Source organism: Plectropomus leopardus, chromosome 22 (assembly GCF_026936395.1).
Source record: "Plectropomus leopardus strain MGB_pleo_1.0 chromosome 22, ASM2693639v1, whole genome shotgun sequence".
Lineage (NCBI taxonomy): Eukaryota > Metazoa > Chordata > Actinopteri > Perciformes > Serranidae > Plectropomus > Plectropomus leopardus.
Genome location: NC_142197.1, coordinates 10,736,463 through 10,757,764, shown reverse-complemented (window position 1 = coordinate 10,757,764; position 21,302 = coordinate 10,736,463). Strand labels below are relative to the sequence as shown.

Here is a 21,302-nt window from a genome sequence, read left to right as displayed (position 1 = left end):
ATACAACAAATGATGTTGACATTAGACGTTGTCCTGGCATTAAATTCTGAGAATCTGACTTTAGTTGCTGGTCTACCACTGCCTCTATCAGTTAGTTTGTAAGGTAAAAAAGTAAAAATATAACAAATATAATATATATAATATACTTGCACTGACTTTTTTGAGGTGCCTAAAATATGTTTTGCTGCAGCCCCCGTCCACAGCAGTATATTGCTTAGCTCCTCTGCCGGCAGATTTGGTTTATTATTCATTATTTACACTTGTAAAGCAACACTGTGCTGAAAAAAAGCACAGCAGAAACGTCATATAGGTTGCACCACTATGTTTAACTATCTTTAAATGTTACAGTTACAGCTGAAAATGACAACAGAAATGAACAAGTTTTGCTTATTTCACATATCTTCAATCGCCAGTTATTCACCCGAAAGTGATTGCTGTTGTTAGCGCAATGTGACCGTGACTCCGTCTATACGAGCCAATCTCAATTACTCGAGCATTGTGATAATCTCATTGCCAATGTAGAGTATTGTTCTCTTTTTACCTTTTCCAGGTGTTAAATTAGTTGTTTTATTTTGAACCCATTTTTTAAATAGAGGGATGCATTTTTAACTCACTTTACTATTTTAAATACACTGAAATGTTTTGCTTCCCCATACTTTTCTTGATTTGACTTTGACCTTGACTCTAAAATGCATTTATTCCAAAATGCTGCATCAAAACAAACATGGATATATCAGAAAATACAAAAAATCCTTTCTAAGTAAGCATCTATGCAACCTTCAAGACCTAAGCTGCACCACTTGTGTTAAATGTTTGCCTCCTCCAAGGTCAACTGTGTTTGTATTTACCCTGTTTGGCCTTCAGGGGCAGACTCTAATACTGCATATTATGTTATTTCCATGAGTGAACATGTTCTCAGCTATTTTTTTCCCTTGCTGCTAAGGAAATGGTCTGTGAAAACTAATCCGTCAATTATTGCGAGCTTTGACCCTCCTCTCTCTCTCTTTGTGTCCCCTGCTTCAAATTGTATCACTTCAGTGTGCACAGATCTTTTTCTGCCTTGAGCCGAGTTGAATCAGCCGGAGAGCTGTTGACACAGCAAAGCTGAATTCAACACAAGGAGGAGCGCATCGACAAACACATTAGACACGAGAAGTTAAAACAAAATACAATGAAACCATGGTGTGCAGATTACACTCTCCCTCAAACAGACCCAGTGTGTGGAAGAGCTTATAAAAGCTTATAGATTTTTTATAGGTGGTATTAGTGAGCTTAGGCCATGAGGGGAACTGAGTCAGTGGTGTGGAAGATCAGAAAGCAGGTCATGCAAGTTCAGTTTAATCTTCAGCGCCTGCATTGATCAAACAGTTCGAGGGAGGCGTGTGTGCTTCGAACCGGAGACAAGGGTTTGTAGTCTTGCATATTTTTAGGAGAATTCATGTTGATGTAGAAGTAATCCTGAACATGGGGATAGGCAGATTGACGTCACAATGATGCGGAGATTAATTAGGAAATGATAACTCCTCGTATTGCATGAGCTAACTCACATTATATGACATGAAGTGGTGGACAGAGTATTCAGATTCTTTACTTAATTAAAAGTAAAAATAAAACACAGTGAAAATACTCTGTTACAAGTAAAAGGCCTGCATTGACAATGTTACTTAAGTAAAAGTGAGTAAATATAATTATAAAAAAGTATTTAAGGTATTAAAAGTACCCAATGCAGAAAGAAGTTTTTAAAAGGGAAGAAGACAACATACCCTAAAAAAGAACCTCAGCATTATTTATAAACAAGAGAAAAAACATTCCCACAAAATGAATTTACAAAAAGACACCCCTAAACACAAAACCATAATAAAGAAGAAAAGAACACCCCAAAAACTCAAAATTATTACATTTAAAAAAAAAAAAAAACACACCCAAAATACAAAATTATTTTAAGAATAAAAAGCCCCAAACATATATAAAGCTCAAAATTATATATAAAAAAAGGGAAAAAAATAATAAATATAGTTACTTAATAAACCAAATAATTTATTTTCTGGGCCCTTACTGCAAACTGTTTGGAAATTTAATTTATATACATATATGTTAAATATCACGTTTTCTATGCAAAAAAACCCAAAAAACAATTAATTTTTAAAGTAACCAAAGCTGTCAGATACTTGTAGTGAAGTGAAAAGTACAATATTTCCTTCTGAGATGTAGTGGAGGTTAAGTGGTATGAAAAGAAAATATTCAAGTATAGTACAAGTACCTCAAATTTAGGTACAGTCCTTGAGTAAATGTACTTAGTTACATTCCACCACTGATAACATGATAGTTGCCTTTTTATGCACTTTTGGTCGTGCTATCTCTGTGGCGCAGCTGTGCCTTTTAAAAGGTCCCCTTATAAACCGAAATTGTTATAAAATGCTTGCAAGCTGTTTTTGAGGGGAAAGATATTAAAAGACGGCAAAAATAATGGAGGGAAAATTGTAAGAAGCCAGAGATCAAAGCAGAAAGAGACGGATGGTTGAGATGAATCAAAATGAAGGTGCTTTAAAAGATAAAAAGAGTTCATGCTCTTCCCATCCCATAATACTTCCCTGAGAGGTGTTTTTCTCAAGTATGGTGAAATCAATCACTCAGATGTGGCCGAACAATTTTTTATTGACGCAGTTTGGCCGAGAGTGGATATATATCAGTTTCGTCTGTGCATCTGTCTCATCATCGGAGGCAACTAACCCCGCTGCACGCTTCACCTCCTCCCCAATAATACCCATTGATTAAATTCAAATGAGCTCTGCATCTTTTTCCAATGCCGTTGTCAAGAAAAGGACAACTCAGCAGGTTTGGAGTGTTTGAGATTATGCCGTCTTTATTCATACATATGTATATCGGTCAGCACAGAAAATCAGAGGCATGTGCAAGTGGGAGGCAAACGTTTGAAACCGCAGTGGGAAGATGTTGCATAACTAGCATTAGGATCATCTCAGAAGTATACCATGGAGGATTTAATAGGTGTAAAGTCTTCATATATACTTGTTTAAGTTCAGGTAAGGGCTTATTTATGCTTAATGTTAGATGCATATACGAACACAGACAAAGCCTACAGTCCACACTCTGCATTCATTTTGTCGGCGATTGTGCACGTTTGCTGAAAACTTACAGGTACAGATGATATTGAGCAGGACCATCGGAAATCATGGGGGCCGATTAGTATAGTTCAAGCACGAAGTGATTGATAAATGGTACGTACTTTAGCTATGCTTCTGAGGTTGAAAAATAATGTTTTCATCACCATGACCTCCAAGATCCCATGACGGTGCTATCGATCTTCTCCAATGTGAATAAGCGTGTTTCCCGCCAGGGTGCTGACAAAATGAGCGCAATGCACATACATTATTACAGGGACTCAAGCTGCTTTGCTTGGTGGACACTTTTGCAAAATGACAGGAGGCCAGGGGCCAGTCACAGCAGCCCTATACGTGTTTCTGGGACTTAAGGACATTGGTAGGATTTTATGAAATTTCTAGAACTTTAGGACATTTCTCAAATTTTAGGACATTTCTTGGATTTTAGGACATTTCTTCGGTTTTAGGACATTTATAGGATTTTGAGACATTTTTCGTATTTTAAGACGATTCTAGGATTTAAGAACATTTCTAAGATTTTAGAGGCTTAGCTAGGACCTCTGTGGGAGGTTTTTTGCTGTTTAATGCACTCTGGCACTTTATGTTTAATTAAAGTAAAAAAAAAAAAACAATTTCCAGGGTGGATTACTTTATTTTTATCATGAATGAGAAAATGGTTGGGGGGCCACCTGGCACCCTTTCGGGGTCCAGATTTGTCCAGTGGGCCATAAATTGAGTATCACTGCTTTATCATTTTTGCATTTTTCTCAGAAGGTAAATAAAATAACAGCATTAATGCAACACAAATGATTAGTCCATCAGCTTAGCTGTTTTTTTTTCCTTGTACTGCAGAATATACACCCTTTATCTGCGTGAACAAGTGGCTCTGCTGTTTCCAACGCTCCCACTAATCTGTGTCCCCTTCGAGACCGCCTGTGTTCTCGGCCTATTAAAAACGGCACAGCGGTGTCATGGTCGTTAAGGCGAACACAATTAGAGGAGCCATTAACAATGGGAATTAATTTGCTGTCATACCCTCCTTGTACTGTCTGCTGTTGTCGTTGTCAAATATCGCCAACCTCCCTTTCAGGCTTGTTTCTGCCTCAGTCTGTACAAAGAGGCCTTTAGGATCAACCTTTAGAGTTTGGCTAGCCTAAAAATTTTTACTTTTTAGAGGTCCTGGTGTACTGTGTGATAAATTATCGCACTTCACAGCAGAAAACAGACTGAAGTGTTCTTGAGGCCGGGCAGCAGCCGTGCTCTTGAAGGAGGTATATAAGAAGATATAGAGGTCTCTTTGTTTTCTCTGTCCTCTCCCAGGGGACGGACAGAAGGGGAAGCAGAAAGAGATGAGGGCAGGGAGATCGCCTACAAGGCTGAAGATCAAAAGGCAACAGAAGGGCGATAAGGGATTGAGAGGTGGTTGCTGCTGGGACTATGGGCTTTGCTTTCTCATCTTTGTGTCTCACCTCTTTCCTCTCTGTCCTTCTCCATGTCCCGTGTCCAGGGATAAGGACACGGCATATGGAAAGCTCTTTTTACTGGCTACATCCTCTGGCAGCAAGAGTAATTGAGCAAATAGCTCTCCTGCACAACGCACCGTGCCTACAGGAGCTGAAATAGGGGGGGATGGGAAGTCTTGGAGAGTGATGGAAAATCAGTGTAAAAGGAAAGAAGGAGAGGAGAGGAGCGGGGGGAAGGGATGATACCGAGGAGCAAGATGGATGAAGCCAGAAAATGAAGAATGTGAGGCAGCGTCCAGGTTGAGAGAGAGGGCACACTGATGAAGGGAGGAAAGTAAAGGCACTCATGGCTTTCTCACATGCGCATTAAAATTTTATATCCTTGCTCTTTCCTCGCTACATTTCAGTATCACCCTCACTTGTGACTCTATCTCCACTACGTTCCAGCAGAACAGCCGAATGTGTTTAAAATAAAATGCTTTGAAGCAGCCATGCTTCCTGTAAATCTCCTTATAAAGAAATGAGAGGATGTGTTTCAAAATATTGCCAATATTAGTTTTGCAGCAACGTCGTGGTGAGTTGTGGGGTGAAACTTTTATTTCAAGGATTTTTACGCCTTTGCTGGAAGGATGGAAACACTGAGGTTAAGGCCTGTCACAATAATTGCGTTATTGACGTATGACCTTGATCATTTTGCTGACCTTGATGTCGCCTGTTGTGTTTACATGCACGTTTGTTTCCATAGGAATGTCACCAACGATTTAGCCAGCATGATGTAAGAAAAAACAGCAAGGTTCTGCAGCAATTCACCCACTCTCTATCATCGCCTACCTGCGCAATCCTCAACAACAGCAGAACCTACATTTTCCTAGCAGAAGAGACAAATCCTGACAGTTTTTAGCTTACCAACCCCTAGCAACAAGCAACAAAAAGTCTGTCGTTTGTAGTTTACTCTCTAACTACTCTACCATCAACAAAAAGCTGGGCTCCCAGGCCGTTCTTCCCTCAATAGCATCACAACAGGCAAATCATGTAGGCAACTTTGGTGTTTCCGGAGGTTCGCTAAGCTTGTCGATAAGTCTCAAAGGCCAAATTTAACGTCTTAAACTTGGTAATTCTGGGCTGCTCCTATGAAGGTACTATAATTCTATCTTGTTCATACCAAGAGTTGTGAATTAGTTTAAAAAATACGTTGAATATATTTTTCATATTTCAATAATGAATAGTCTTAAGAATTAAAGGTTAATTGCTTGTTGAAAGGATAAACTTGCATTATTATGTGATTATTTTATGTTATTATCTTTTATTGGTCTCAATGTGACTGTTACATTGTTTTTGCAGAAATTTCTGGGGCATTTATCATTAATAAAAAGTAGTTTTTACTATATTACTCATCATCGCCCATTGCTTAACAGCTAAAACTGGTCAACTGAGAGCTATCTTTACTGATTCATTGTTTAAGTCATTAACCAAACAAAAATGACAAAGATTCTTTGGTTTCAGCTTCTCAAATGAGGATCTTCTGCTTTTTATTGTTATATATCTTAGTGACTTCAAAATATTTAAGCTGATGGTTGAACAAGGACAGTTTTCACTATATTATATCATTCCATAGACAAAACGATTATGCCCTATTGCTTTATAAAAAAAAAAAAAAACTGGAACCGAATTTTACTTTGTTTGGGATTTATTTCCTTGATTCAAGGGAATGAACTTTCTCTGTGCAAGCCTTTTTTTTTTTTAACCAGAGCTCTTTTCTTTCTCTGCCGCTGTCCGTGGTGCTGACACATTCAGTCTGTGTCTCTCTCCATGGTGCTGAAACCACAAAACCTCGTCTCTTTGTGTCTGTCTATCTCCATGGTGATGAAACACTCAAACTGTCGAACTCCTCGTCTCTGTCTATCCCCTTTATATCATCTTCAGATCAAGTGAACACGGACAAACGCATCAAAAGCAGAGCGATTCACATTAAATGTGGCCTTTCACTTCATCTGCATCTTTTGTTCATTTATTTCCCCAAATTCCTTCCGGCAGAATATGAGACACTGCTCACTCTATGAACACCGCAAACACACTGCACTTCACATTGATATTATCTAGTTAAAGGTGACCTGAAGAGTTTTCTGGTAAACATGTTTTTTTTCACGTTTTGGTTCTTATCAAAACATACTGGGCCTCATGCAAGATTTTTTGTATTCTTATCCTAAATCCCTACAAAAAATGATTGTTTCAGCCTGATGAATCCCACTGGTTCATGAGGACATTATTATTGTGTAAGATTTAATCGATGCCCTTGGAGTTGCCACATAACACTGCCTGTCCTGCTTCTCGTGGCCGGAATTCATTCATAATAACGTTACCAAAGAGTAAAAATGAGCACATTGGCCTGTGGTAAAACAACCAAGGCAAACAAGACATGGACTAAGTGCTCAAAAAAAATCTGCAACATAATTCTAAACATTTAATTATGATAATTATAAATATATTTTTTCCTCTACCTTTTCCCCTGTATATTTTCCCTGTTTTTTTTTCTAAATCTACTAATTTCTTGCATTATATGGAACATTTCTTACCAAGTTGTTTATTTCTGTACTAAATCCGTTGCTCTAAGCAGCAACTAATAATGGGGGTGCCCACGCAACGTATTTTGCCGCTTTATGAGTGAGACCAGACTTAAAAAAACAGTAGAAAGATCTCAAGTTTTAGTACATTATGCCATCCATTTTGCTAATTTCTATTTATTCTGTTTCTTCTCTTTTTCACACAGCAACCAAACGGTGCTTCACCAGTTCTGCTGCCCTGCCCCTGAGGCCCCTGAGGGGGAGACCTCCACTGCCTGTGTCCCCAGGTAAGATGACTGCATCCTTGTAACATCTGCACAAATATTGTTTTTGTTTTTACTTATTTACTTTGAACTATTTTAAGTTTTATTTTCTGTAAATTTGAATTGCAGCCACTTATCATGCATCCTGTTAAATAGCGGTGCTGCAGTAGCTACTTTAGGCAACACAACTACCCCAGCAGTGTTTCCTAAGTTGAAGTGGTTGTAAATGCTTCGGTCTCTCACAGACAAAAAACGGAATTTCTGCCCCCCCCCTTGACCACAGTGAGCCAAGACTCGGTCATATCAGCTTGGGTTTTGGGTCTTGTTGATCTAAGACACGCTGGATTTGTTATTTCCACAGGGCTTGTTAATATTTGTCACACTACGGAGATAAATCTACACAGTGGTAACAGCCAAATCAATCATATCAAGATCCCATTTTCTGGACAATGGTCAAGTCCTTGGTGAAACTGCTCGTATGAAAATTGAATAATTGGAATAATATTACATTGAGTTTAGCAAGCAAAGCAGCATGATTACACTGTTATCTTTTTATTTCAGACTGGCACACGACAGGGATAGAGCTAAAGCTGCCAGTTGGAAATCCGACACTTGCATATGAATTCCAAAAAGTCTATTTTATTTCAATAAAAGTTTTTAAAGTCAAACAATTTACTAGCTCTGTCCTGGGGAATGGGAAAAACAGACCAACTTATAATTAGCGGCTGTAATACCTCTACCTTTGTATGACAGCTTTGAGGGGGTATGATAATTAATATTTAGTGTTGAATGGGCAGTCTGGAAAATATAGAATTAGATAAGCAAGTACAAAAAGAAAATAATAATTGCCTTTGACAAGTTGTTATCTCGCCCATTTCAAGCAGCATTGACAACACAAAAAATTTGTATGCCTCCTGCTTTTATTTAACGAAGTGCACTCTGCCACCAGAGTTTCACTGGAAATTAAGGCATTCATCTGGCCGAGGCATCAGTAGCAATTAAGCCATCCGCCTGAAAATGGTTTGTTTTTTGTGGACTGCCAGTTTCACAGGACTGCATTGTATGAGCTTGGCAGAAAATAGCAGATAAGCAAACGCATATTGATGGGGAATCATAGCCCCCACGGTGCTGGAAATTATAAGTGGCTGAAGGCTGTAGTCCAACAAGCACGGGCAAAATCACACTTTAAACACTTCAGCGCAGTGTGCTGTATTGAATCTGACACATGGATAGACTTAAGGTTAGAGAAACGTAGGAGGGGAGAGCAGTGAAAAGTTTAAAGGATCTGTATGTAACTATTTACCAGCATTAATAGTTTTTTATTGCATATTGTAATGTGACTTAAAAACTGAGACTTTCTCCAATTTTCACAGTTGCTTTGAACAGCCTGTGGACTGACTTATATGTAAAGAAATCGGGCAAACTTTTTCCCATAAAGTCCAAAGAATGAGATGTTATGCATGTTCCCGGGTGCCTTGCCTCTCTTCAGCTCAGATAGCTAAGAAATAGAGTCCGCTAACATCAACAAACGACTGACACCCACCACAACTCAGACTCCTACATTTTGCTGCAGCAACCCGGCAGAGACAGACCTTCACTTAGCGCCCTGTAGCATCTTGAATTCAGCCAAACCACAGCCAAGCACAGAGCGCCGGGGATTCGATTCTGACCGCCCCGAGTCCCAGAGAGCTGTGCTAGCTGAGAGATGTGCTAGCTAGCTAATTCATGTTGTGGTCTGATAAACATTAAATCCATCAAATTCAGTGCTTCCCAGTACAGATTATTATTATTTTTTTGCTTTTGAGGAAGCGCTGGCATGTAAAATGTATTGTACTATTGTGGGTTTAACTAGCTAAACCTACAACAGTGACAACAGTGACGTTTGTCACTGTTTGGACTGATGCCCAGATGGGGGCCACTGACTTACATGAGGATAGACACATCTATAAATAAGTCACAACCACTGAAAAATGACTTGTTCCACCATCAGGATTTTATCCAATTGGTCTGATAACATTTGGAAAGTCTAGAAGAACCCCGAGTTTAAATAATTTATTCTCCCTCAAGTTAGTGAAGCACGACGCCAGAAATAGCCGGTGGTCTCTAGTGCGCTTGCTCTATGGACCCAATGATGCTAAAGTAGCACTGATAATGTACATGGTAGATAATTTACAGTGAAAATAGAGCTTTTTTTGGCTCCATGTGCCCCTGAGCAACTTTCATAGGAAGGACCAGGGCCCTACCACAAATGCTGTATCCAGGTCTCTTAATACATCCATGTACGAGAACTGGAATGCAAGCAACAGGATGCCAACTGAAATATCACTTAACAGTGTCAGTGTGACTAATACGTTTTTTCTGAGTTACATACCGAACCTTTAAAAGCAGAAAAAATGCTTCGTAAATCCATTCATCAGATAACTTGTCAAACACTGACTCAAAACCCAAGTTTCTTACAGTATAAGTTGTCACTTCATGCCTCCGTTAAATGCACAAGATATCAGAGGTGGTGGTTAAAACTGACTGAAAGTGACTTTCATAAAATCAAAGCTGGAGGGGAAATTGAAAAGGCAGAAAGACAAGAATCGATCGAGTTCAGCAGCTTGAACTCTGCTTGATAGAAGCCGTTTGGCGCTCTTGTGTTTTGTGATTGCTTTGTGCTCAGGGACCATTAGCTAAAGGTACAAACAAAGTGCACAACACAAGGTCTTTGCTAACTTGTCAATCCCTCCAACTCCTCAAAAACAACCCCCACCCCCGACCGCCGATCTCTGAGGCAAACCACTTCAAAGCAGGACTCTCTGGGGCCGAGACAGAAAGCGGCTTGTGGTTTTGTCTTTTTTTGTTGTTGTTCTTGTTGCGTCTTATCTCTTTTTCGAAAGCTGTATTCTGTTGATTTCTGTATTTCCGCATTGTTGTCAGTGATTTGTTGGTCATCTACTCACGTGGCATCACCACATCACATCACAGCGACATAACTCCACATGGCACCCACACCTCATTGCATCCATCGTCACTCATGTTCACTTCATTCGGGCTTGTCTCTCCACTGTGGTCACGTTAAGTTTGAAAGAGTCATGTATGAATATTACCATGTAACAAAAAAGTGTAAATATGCAATGTAAAAAAAAACAAAAAAACAACCATAATGCATTGATGTGTGTACTGTAGGGTCTTTCCCATGTTGGAAACTGGTGAGCCTTCTTGTTGACACATGTAATGCATCTGTGTTCATGTGAAAAAAAAAGTTCTTATCATGTTGCATGCTTTGGCTTGGCAGTGATCAGAACACAGCTCCCTGTCTATCTGTGTGTGTGTGCGTGTGTGTGCGTGTGTGTGTGTGTGTTAATGTACATGTGTGTTTGCCAGTGTGTCATGAAGGTACACACAGCATACGTTAGATAATATACATACTCCAGTAAAACACACAACACTGTGCACACCACCAGATCAGCAGGGAAATCCATAATGATAAACTGGCCAAAGAGTCGCATCACTAAAACACTCTGAATCAGTTATTTATTTAGTTATTTTTTGTTTCTTGCTAGCTTTGAATGAGTGGAAGAGGGGGGATGTGTGTTTCAGGAATATAAATACAGTGTTGATGGGACATTTTGAGCCTTAGTAAAGTAAACACACACACATGCACACGCACACACACACACATACACTCACAGATGTGATATTGCTATTTTGATTTGTTTTACTACTAAAACAGAAGGTTGAATGCCCCCATGGATTCAGTGAGCTGACTGTGGGCTACAACTTCAGTACCTTTTTTTTAAGCAAGTATTTGTTTATATTTTGGCAAATTGGCAATGTTAAACGTATGCCACATTAGCTATTGGCAGTTCATGTTTGCAATGTATCAATGGATGGATGACAAAATAAGGAAAAGCATAAAAGTTGCCCTTAAAAGTGTGATTATTCTCAGGCAAATGTTGGCAGCAGAGAAACCGATACCCTCAGAAAATGTAGTTGAGACTGAATCTAAAAATGTGTATGTTTTTAGATTGTATGGAGTTAAAACTCCTTGAAAAGGACTGCAATTTTTGATTAACTGCTGCAGTTGGGCACAAATTACCGAGTCCATGATAAAAATCAGCAACATATAGAAATAAAAAGTGAGTGAATTTTGTTGTCTTGCATGATTGAGGGGATCGACTCCCCACCAAACACGGCCTGATTAACATATAAAAAGGACAACTCATTGCCTCTTTGTGCCCAGCCTCCACTTCAGGATATAATGAAACCTTATTGCACACACTGATCGTGACAGACAAAGTGCAATCACTGATATTTCATTTGCGCTGCTCTTTCTACTGAGAGTCATTCAAGCCTCTGAGTCAGAGGGGTCAGCTCAGAAAAGGGCACCAGCGTGAGCTTCTACAAGAACTCATTGTGCTAATTTGAAGCCATACTTGCTCTTAGTTTGTGTCTGTCTGCACCTGGGGAGCTTTACCTGATCAGTTAGAAAGCCGAAAACAAGCAGGTAATGACTCGGCGTATGTGGGATCATTTAAATGAGGAGGAAGGAGAAAGTGGTGGGCTGAAGAGAGAATTGAGGATCCCACTGTCACATATAATGAGGACCCGACGGAGATTCGGAAACTCACCCTGACAGTCTGGTCACTCTTGCCAAGCTTTAAGGAGGCACCAGAGGTTTTAGGGACTGTTGGGGATTTGTATCCGGGTCACCAAGTCAGATCTATAATCACTCATGGAAGGGGCTGATTGGGCGGGGCGGCCACCGCCTTTCAATTAGCAGTGTGAGCCATCTTCTGCTGCAGTGTGCTAAAAGCGCACACAGGAGTTTTGTCGTTACTTTTACAGTTCCATAGGGGAACTTCGGTTCAACTTTCTGCTTTGCAGCAAAACTGAGAACTGCTGTGGTCAACATACAAGGCCCCGGAAACCTAATAAATGGAGGGAAAGCATTTTTGAATATTCTAGCATGGAGAATGGCACAGCAGAAGAACTATAAATAATGACACTCAGGAAGATGCCTGGTGGACAAGCTGCAGGTAGAAATCTTACTTTTTAAAATCGCTGCCGTGTGTTTTTTTGTGTGTTTGCAGAGTCCACTTTTAGAATGAAACAAAGCTGCTCCAGAAATTAAGGTGAACAAGAGCACTGAGTATTTCAATCTTAAAACCGGATCACTGAGACGTCCCGCTTGAATTGCGGAGATATGTGCGGCAAACTTGTGTATCACGGTTATCATTTTTAGCTGTAACTGAAACATTTTCAAATATATAATAAATCATAGTGGTCTGACCCGTCTGAGGTTTCTGTTGAGCTTATTATAAATGCTGTGTTACTTGCTTGTGTTTTTTATGAACCAAATCTACTGCCTCAGAACCTAAGCAACCCAACTGGCACCAGATGTCAATGTGACATCAAAAGGACGTCAGATTTTTTAGATCAGACAGATGTTAAATGTTTGGGATATAAATCAGGTTGACAATATTTTAAATGTCTAATAACATTAAAAATGTTGCATAGACGTTAACTGAAGAACACAACTTAAAAACAACAAAATATCAACGTCATCTGTCATCAGTATTCTAAATCAAACTGACATTGACATTAGACATTGTCCTGACTTTAAACGTTGGTCAGATAGTGTCACAACCTATATTCAACCAAATATCAGCATCTAACAATGATGGTGGCCAGCTGGGGATTTTCAGAGCAAAACCTAATTTACGCTATATTTTTTTGCTCCGTTTTACCTTACAAACTAGCTGATCGAGGAAGAGGAAGACCAGCAACTCCAGTGTTCTGCTAAGTAAAATTACTGTTGAGATAACGGTTTTAGTTCCTCAGAAATGGCTGTTTGATGGCCAAGGTTACCTGGTGACAATACTCTTAATAAATCGTACACTTAAACTGATAATGAGTTTTCTTGGTGGCTAAAAACTAACTAAAGCCAAATTTGCTCAGCTCCATTTCATTTCATCTATGTCATGCGAGGGTTATTGTAAACAAACAATGTGAACTGGTCAACAAATTAACAATTACAAATGCTCATTCATACACATTCATTCATGAACTCTCTACATTCGACTGCCAGTAACAAACTGCACTGAAGGAAGAGGAAAACACTGCAAGAAGTAGTATCTGCTCGCTCTTGATAACACTTCCAATGCACAAATTTATGTTCTCAGTTTGATGCCGCTGTGTGAAGTTTACTCAAGTGTTTGGGATCACATCCAAATGATTTCTCAAGTGTTACAGAGAAACTGTCGCCTCTGATCTCCCACTTGGGAAACATAGTTTTTTGCAAATGGTGATAACTGCAGTGTTGTTCTGTCAACAAAAACTGATGTGTACAGTAAACAAGTGCAAGTGTCAGTTTACACAGTGTGAGGGGGAGCTTGTTTCAGCAGATCAGTGAGAGTGCAGCTGCTTTCTCAGCCATCTTGTCCAGTAAAGTAGCCAATAAACTGTTGGCTGGGGTTGGTTAGGGTTGTCACTTAAAACTTACAAGGTCCCTGGTACAATGTCTGGCTCTGATAGAGCACGATACAGCAGAAACGCCCCAGACAAAGGTCACAGAAATGCCATATGAACTGAATATAAAATATTAGTGATGCTAACCTTTCAGGTAGAGCAAATATAAAGTAAATGCAGGCAAATCCAAATGTGTAGATGCGAGGGGCACCTCCCTGATTAAGTGATTTTATTTGGGGGGACTTTTTGACAAAACCTAAGACATTTACACCATAAATTGATGTAGAAAAGGCAAAAAATAGTGCAGAAAAACTCACCAGAATTCAGGATATTAAGTGTTTGATGCTCAAAATATTTTGGCAGAAGAACCTCAAACCCCCTGTTTCATATGTGTCCCCACCAAAGGTAAAGCAAAATGTATGCCCTTGGATTAATGCAAATTAGCATCTGAGCAAGAAAAAAAAAGGAAAAAAAACTGTGAACAAACAAAAAAAGGGTGCCGTTTGCAGTTTTATTCTATATATCCCACAAAATGTCAAGCTAACTTCGCCATAATAAGTTTTAACTTGTCTAGTCTTGATCTTGTTTTTCCATTCTAATTATTTATTCTGCCCATATTTCATCCTGTCTGAAAATAAAACGAGCATACGCTGATGCCAAGGACCAAAACCAAGTTAATATCATCCAACAACCGTGCTCCAGCACAGATCTGCAGTTCTGAACGCAAATTTCCAGTCAAACCTGCGCCACCTTCAAAGCCCGGTCACACCAGCATTTTAAATTTATTCCAATATAATTGCTGCAATTAGTGGATTCGCCCTCCGGGGGCAAAGTACCAACAGCAAGCTGTCCTGACAGTGCTGACCTTTTAGAGTTGAAAATGGAGGAAACGGTTGTAGCTTATTAGCAAGTGCTGCACCAGTCACTTTAATTTTATTTAGTTATTTGAGTGTTAGCAAGCTTGTTAGATTGGACAGTTTTATTTCCCTTCTCTCATTTTTAAATAAACAAAACATTGTACATGGTGAACTAATATCAGAGGGTCTGATGATGCAAACTTGAACCGAGTAAAAGAAAGGTTCTTGAAAACTACACGCAAACGTATCCACACAGGGGTCAGGGAGGAAAAGGGCTGAAAAGTGAGTGAGGGTCCAAATTAGACAATCTGTCAATGTGTGAATAGAAAACTGCAGGTATATATGCTGCAGGCCTAATGAGGGAAATACAGAACAGGTGAGTAGGTGGGTGGGGAAGGCGTTACTGCAGGGCAGGAGGGAGCGTCAGGATCTGCACTGACATGAGAGTTAGATGCAGGCATAAAAAAAACATAGCGCAGACAACAGAATGAGTACTGAGAGCTGGTGGAAGTTGTGACAGGGGGAGTAAACACATGGAGTGAGAGAAAATAGAAAATCTCAGCAAGTTGGTGGCAAGCTCACCAGACAGCAGTTCACCAACAAACTTTGTCACGAAAAACAAATCATTTGCAAAGTGGATTGATTTTGTTGTACCACTGCTAGGGCTGGCACAAAATCAGATTTTCACCACGCGATTGTCATGGCTAAAGAGCCCACGATAACAATATTATCACAATATCTACAGAAAAAAATGCTATCAGTCAAATTCATCTTTAACTTGGTTTATTATGCAACATCTATTATCATCTTATTATCAAATTATTTACTATTTAAGGGACCAGTGTGGCACACAGTAGTAGTGAGCATTTTAAATAAATTGAAAACTCTGTTTACCACTCACTTTCCAAGCGTGTATAAGAACTAACAGTAGCCTTCGGGTGATGCAGAAGGCCCTTTCTAGAGTCTGTGTGAAGTTTTCTGTTCTGGGCTACTGTAAAACATAGTGATGCAATATAGGCAGTAAAAGGCAGTACAAGCTCTGTGGAAAAGGACATGCTCCCGATATCAAAGGCTCACTGTAAGCCAAAAAACACTTAATAATAATCATTTTTAGGTAATTAATGTAAACAGTTATGAATTTTTCTTCCATTTTGGCCATTAGACTGCCCTGTCTCCTAAAAATTCTGTTTATACATCCTTTTTAATAACATCATAATCAGTGCCTGGGGATTCCCCAGGAGGAGCTGTAAAGCGTTGTCGGAAAGAGGGACATCTGCAGTACTTTGGTCAGCCTACTGTTCCGCGTCCCGGCCTTGAATAAGCAAATGAAAATGGATGAATGAATAGATGATTTATCCCTTATCTTAACCAAAGTATGCATTTGTCATCGATATATAAGACAAGAGTCCGAATGTGAACCAAAAGTCATGTTTTCATGGTCCTGCACTTTGTACGGCCGCTATCTACTCCAACAAACTACTTGCAAAACTTAAGCAGTACATAATGTGGGGTTTCGTTACTTTAAAGAAACCAGGAAGTGAGTAAGTTGCCACAAAAATGTAATAAAACGGCAGTTTACAACATAAAAATGTAATTTCAAGGAAACAGGCAAGGAAATAGATCCCTCTAAATTCTGCACACTTGACCTTTAATTACTTGCAACTTGTCATGTGTGCAACTAGTATTACAACAACTAAACAGCTCCCCTCATGCATGCTGCAAATTTAAATAAACTGGTGTTTGAGCGTGTCAATGAGCTGTATATCCATTAAATGCTTCACAATTAGACACAAATAAAGCAGAAAACATTGTGTAAACAACCACAACAGACACCCTCTCCAAAGGAGCACATTTCTGGAATAGCCACCCAGACACACAGAATAATGTCTTGCAAAACATTGTTTTTAATCAAAGACTTTTCTGTCTCAAGCGAGTGCCAGTATGTATTGCAATACATCACTATTTGCATAAACAACTGCAGTAAGTCTTCTTGTTTGCATTTTAAATTTGCCTTAGCATAGCAAAACTTTTTAGCAGAAAAACTAACACAAACACAGAAAGTTTGATGCTGGGTTTACATGCTTTCACAATACTTAATGAAATAAATTCAAGTAAATAGTTAAAGAAAGTAACACATTCTCTTCATGGGTGACTCATCCACACAATGATGGAGCTGACAGGACAGTAAACACTCACTTTTTTGGTCACAGAGTTAAATATAAAGTGACCAGCCAGCCTTTGGCAGGGGACAGCACATATTTTTGGCATGATACTCGAGCCTGTCGGCGATTCAGCTGCCAAACCGACTGCTTTCCCCACCAGCTCGCCGTGTGCACAGAAAGACAGACATCTTGCTCACCATCTAAAACCCTTTTTAATTTAGTCCTCCCGCTGCGTTCCTGACAAATGACTCTCACACGTACATACGCACCAACACCCTAATGAGGTATGCTATGCTAATTAGCTCACGCAATCTGTCACAATGATTTACCTTGTCAGAGAGGAAATTAGTTATCAGGTTCATGAACCTCCTTTTTTGTCAGAGAATCTTAATGAACACATGACAATCAAATGAAATTTATGAGGTTCAGTAATGGATTGTAAAACCAGTTAAAAGTAGGATTTGGAGGCAAATGTAGACTTGTCTAATCAGAATAAATTAGTGGCGAGCTGCACTTTTTAACCCTCAGTGTAATGAAAATTTACCACCTTGCCTTTTATGATAGGCTATAAAGAATGCTAAAGTAGAAGAAAGGCAGGATTACTGCATCTAGGGAAGCATATGACTTTAATGTGATATAAAAAGAAGGACAACACATTTGGGTCATTGACAGTTAGGCTCATGTTACAATTTTTATCTGCTGCTAAAAAATGTCCTTGATCAAAACATCCAAAGCCCTAAAATATGCTAAAAATGCCCCCCCCCACCATAAAAAATATAAATGAATAAAAACTTGCTTCATAGGCAACCATGCACTGCTCTCTGACATAACCATTAGCAAATGCACTCATAAAACATGAATAAACTTAACAAATTTTCATTAGTTAATTATAGTATTTTGATGTACTGCAGTTCTGAGTAGGGTTTGTCCAGGTGGTATTGCCATATGCCAGCGGAAGCAGTTGCTCTACTACTGTGGTTAGGTACAAATTATGTCAAACCATGGATGTACAAAGAGAACTGGATACAACATTGGAAGAGGGCCCTGCACATGAAGCACATGAAGCTAAAAAAGCTACATTTCCGCAGAATGAAATTCCGCAAATCTTCTCCATTGTAGTGCCGATAGAGCAAGTGCACTCGAGACTTATGGCAGCCGAGTGCAACCGAGCGCCTAACTTCCACTGGCCAAACAGCTAACTACCAGTTTTGCACTCTGCTCACTTGAATGTGGATAAAATGATTAAATTGTGCAGCTGTTCTAGAAATTTCAAACATTATAAGACCCAATGGATCAAAGTCTGACTGTGAAACCAGACATTCAGCAGGGACTGTGACGCTCAAAAAGATGGTTGCTAACATGTGATTTAATGAGACTAGTGTCATCGCGCGGAACCACACCAAACATAGCTTTACAGCCTCATACCAGTGGCTACGCAACCGTAGTGTAATTCGTTTCATCTTAGCAACAGCTTTTTACTTCTGGCGATTGCATTTAAGCTTAAAAAATCCTGAAAGTGGTGTTCCTTTTTGAAGATTATCTTACTGAACAAATGTGTAAATAACATAAATTTAAATAGATCTGTTTACCACAGAGCTTATTTTCTGCAATGATCCAAAGTCCAAATGATCCAAGATCCAAAGTCCAATAGAAAAATCCCACAGACTTTTTGACGAGAACACCAGGGCGACTTAGCTTACGGGTTGGCTTCCAGAAAAACATCCCTGGGGCACTCTGTAGCTGTACTTGCTTAAGATAAATAATCTAACAGGAAATAAGTTTTCATATTCAGAATATCTTTTTTGACTCCATGACTACAGCCTTGAAAACATCAATGCCACAAGTATTTAAGATGAAGCTGACACCTCGAGGAGATCACAGTAGGGAGAATGATGGTGTTTCTGCAGGAAATTAATTCACCTCTGCTCGTGGCACCAGTAGACAGCTGTGTCATCTCGCCAGGACACCTTTTTCTGGAATTAATCACTGGAATTAATAATAAAGTGCACTAATTAGTGGAATCACGCTGTCTGCCAAATGGAAAGGTGACGTGGGATGAATAAGGACACAGCTGGAAATGCTCTGTCACTTTGGGCAGCGACCGAGACAAATAGAGGTTCTGTCTTCTGGGGGGGAACTACAGGAACCATGATGCATTGAGACAGACGGAGGAACTGATGGGCTGATTGATCCATTCTGTTGGAGGACGTTCAGGGGCATGTTGGGAAAGTGTGCCTGGAGCTTTTTTTTAGTCAGGACTTGCCTTTGAGAACTGTAGCAGCCACACTCACACTGTACACTTAAAGTGCAGGATCACGTCTGCCTTCCTCTTCACCTCCTGCATTAGTCTCACCTGTGCAGCAGCAAATTAAATTTCACACGTGCCATATCCTTAATCACAGTTCCCCATATTCCTCTCACCTCTTCACCCCCGTAATTTAATATTTGTCCTCATCTCCCTTTGTCTCTTTCGCTGTTGCATGCTATCATGCTGCCACAGCTGGACAAAGTGACCTTGCCGGCTTGCTGTTCTGTTGTCATGGGAACAGAGGACACAGCAGGAAGATACTGCAAAATATCCGGAGACAGTCTGTCAGTAGTTGGGCGTGTCCGAGTGTATGTGCATGTGTTCGTTTTTGTCCTTTGTTATTGTGAGAATCGCAGTACTCCTTGTATTTTATTTCCCCTGTTTTCCTGTTGTCGTCTTTCTATTGGCTCAAAGGGTTTGTCTCTCAGCCAATCAGAAGAGCACTCATGTGTCACTCTCCTAAGGGGTCTGTCCATTCAGCTGTTGGTTTTTGTTCAAGCTTTTTCCTCTTTAAAACGTATCCTCTGGGGTTATGTGGAGCCCAAATTCATCTGAAAATTGAAATCAGCACTCAGCAGCATTGTGAATGAATGAAATGAGCTTTTAAAGAGTGTGAGTGCTCGGAGTAATTTCTAATTAAAGTGATGCTCCGACTAATTTATTTTCACCCTAAGGCGTGCTTTGTGCAAGACGCTTCCTACAGAACAGTGATACCAAATAATCTCATGCTCTGCTGCATGATCATAGATGTCATTCACTGTTTTTGACGCATGTAGATGAGATGCTATACATAAAGAAGACCACCTAATGTATATGTTGCTGTGCAGCATTTCTGCACGGTCACGTCAGCCCGTTCTTTAGCAGAACAGTGGTACAGTGGCGAGCGTCAAATGTTCAGATCTGAGAGCTTCTCCTCCTCTCCTCTCTCCGTTCTGCAGCTTATCTCAGCATTGTGAAGCAAGCGGAGGGTTTTATTACGGAGGAGATTTAATAAAAGCACAACATTTTGATGACTTTGCTGCAGCATCTCTTGTGTGTCTCAGAATCAGCACTCTTTTAAGTTTCAGCCTCTGTAGAAATGTCAGGGCCTGGTACTTAGATCTTCTTTGACGCACACAAATTGCTTTTAAAAGCAGAATGAAAACTGTTGATAGTAATGTATGATAATAAGAAATTTAAAGGGGCACTCCACTGATTTTACATGGCAATGGGAGTTTGCTAGTCACAAGGAGTGCTACTCAACCTGAGTTTAGAGTGTTTTGTGGCTATGGAGGAGCTTTGTCAAGTCAAGAAAATAACCCCAAAGATGTCATAATCATCGGTGTCATCCTAGCCACAAACTTAAAACAGAGGCTGTGTTACAAACCACGTGTAATGTAAAAGACTTGTGGGGGGGGGGGGGTCTCTTCTGAGCCTTTATGAAATGGCGAGTTGCAGGTGTGCCACTAATATATGTCTCTTTGTAATTGTAGTTGGTAACATTGCTGCTATGCTATTGCTAGATTTTCCAGTAAGTCAGGCTGTTCTCATGCACTGTTTCTATGTAAACCTACAAAAAGTAATGCACCAGTAATTTATGTAAAACTTGCATAGCTGTGAAGGCTGCGATTATGTGACCAATGCGCTGATGGGTGCAAAGAAGGAAGTTGTATACAGAGCAAAAATCCACGTAAGGAGAGAGGTTTGAGTAGCAGATTGTTCAAACAAACACAGGATCAACCACCATGAGATCAGTGTTCAGGTCCTGCGAGAAACCAAGTGAATTTCCTATTAAGTATGTAACTTTACATTTAGTACGTAACATGACAACACACAACGGTGTTCCTTTTTCCAAACCCTGACTTACCTATGCAGCAATAAGTTTGTAACATGATGACACTCAACCATGTTCCTTTTTACTAAACATAACAGTTTTGCTTTTATAAAAAGAGCTATACAAATAAAGTCTGATTAATTGACTGATTAAGTATGTAACATAACGACGCCCAACCATGAATCTATTCTCAAATTTACCTAACCGGAAGGGGTGTTAATTCTTTGGGAGCTAATTTGTTAGCTGTCATACAAACCATTGTATGTACATTTTCTTAAAATATGAAACAACTGTTGTATG

General features: G+C 39.7%; 1 protein-coding gene across 1 annotated transcript in view; it reads left to right on the top strand.

The window, feature by feature from the left end:
- LOC121961330 (IQ motif and SEC7 domain-containing protein 3-like) overlaps positions 1-21,302 on the top strand; it is a 126,038-nt gene that overhangs the window by 19,872 nt on the left and 84,864 nt on the right. The window contains 1 exon segment of the mRNA XM_088072630.1: positions 7,350-7,430. Within this exon segment, the coding sequence (XP_087928756.1) occupies positions 7,350-7,430 (81 nt within the window).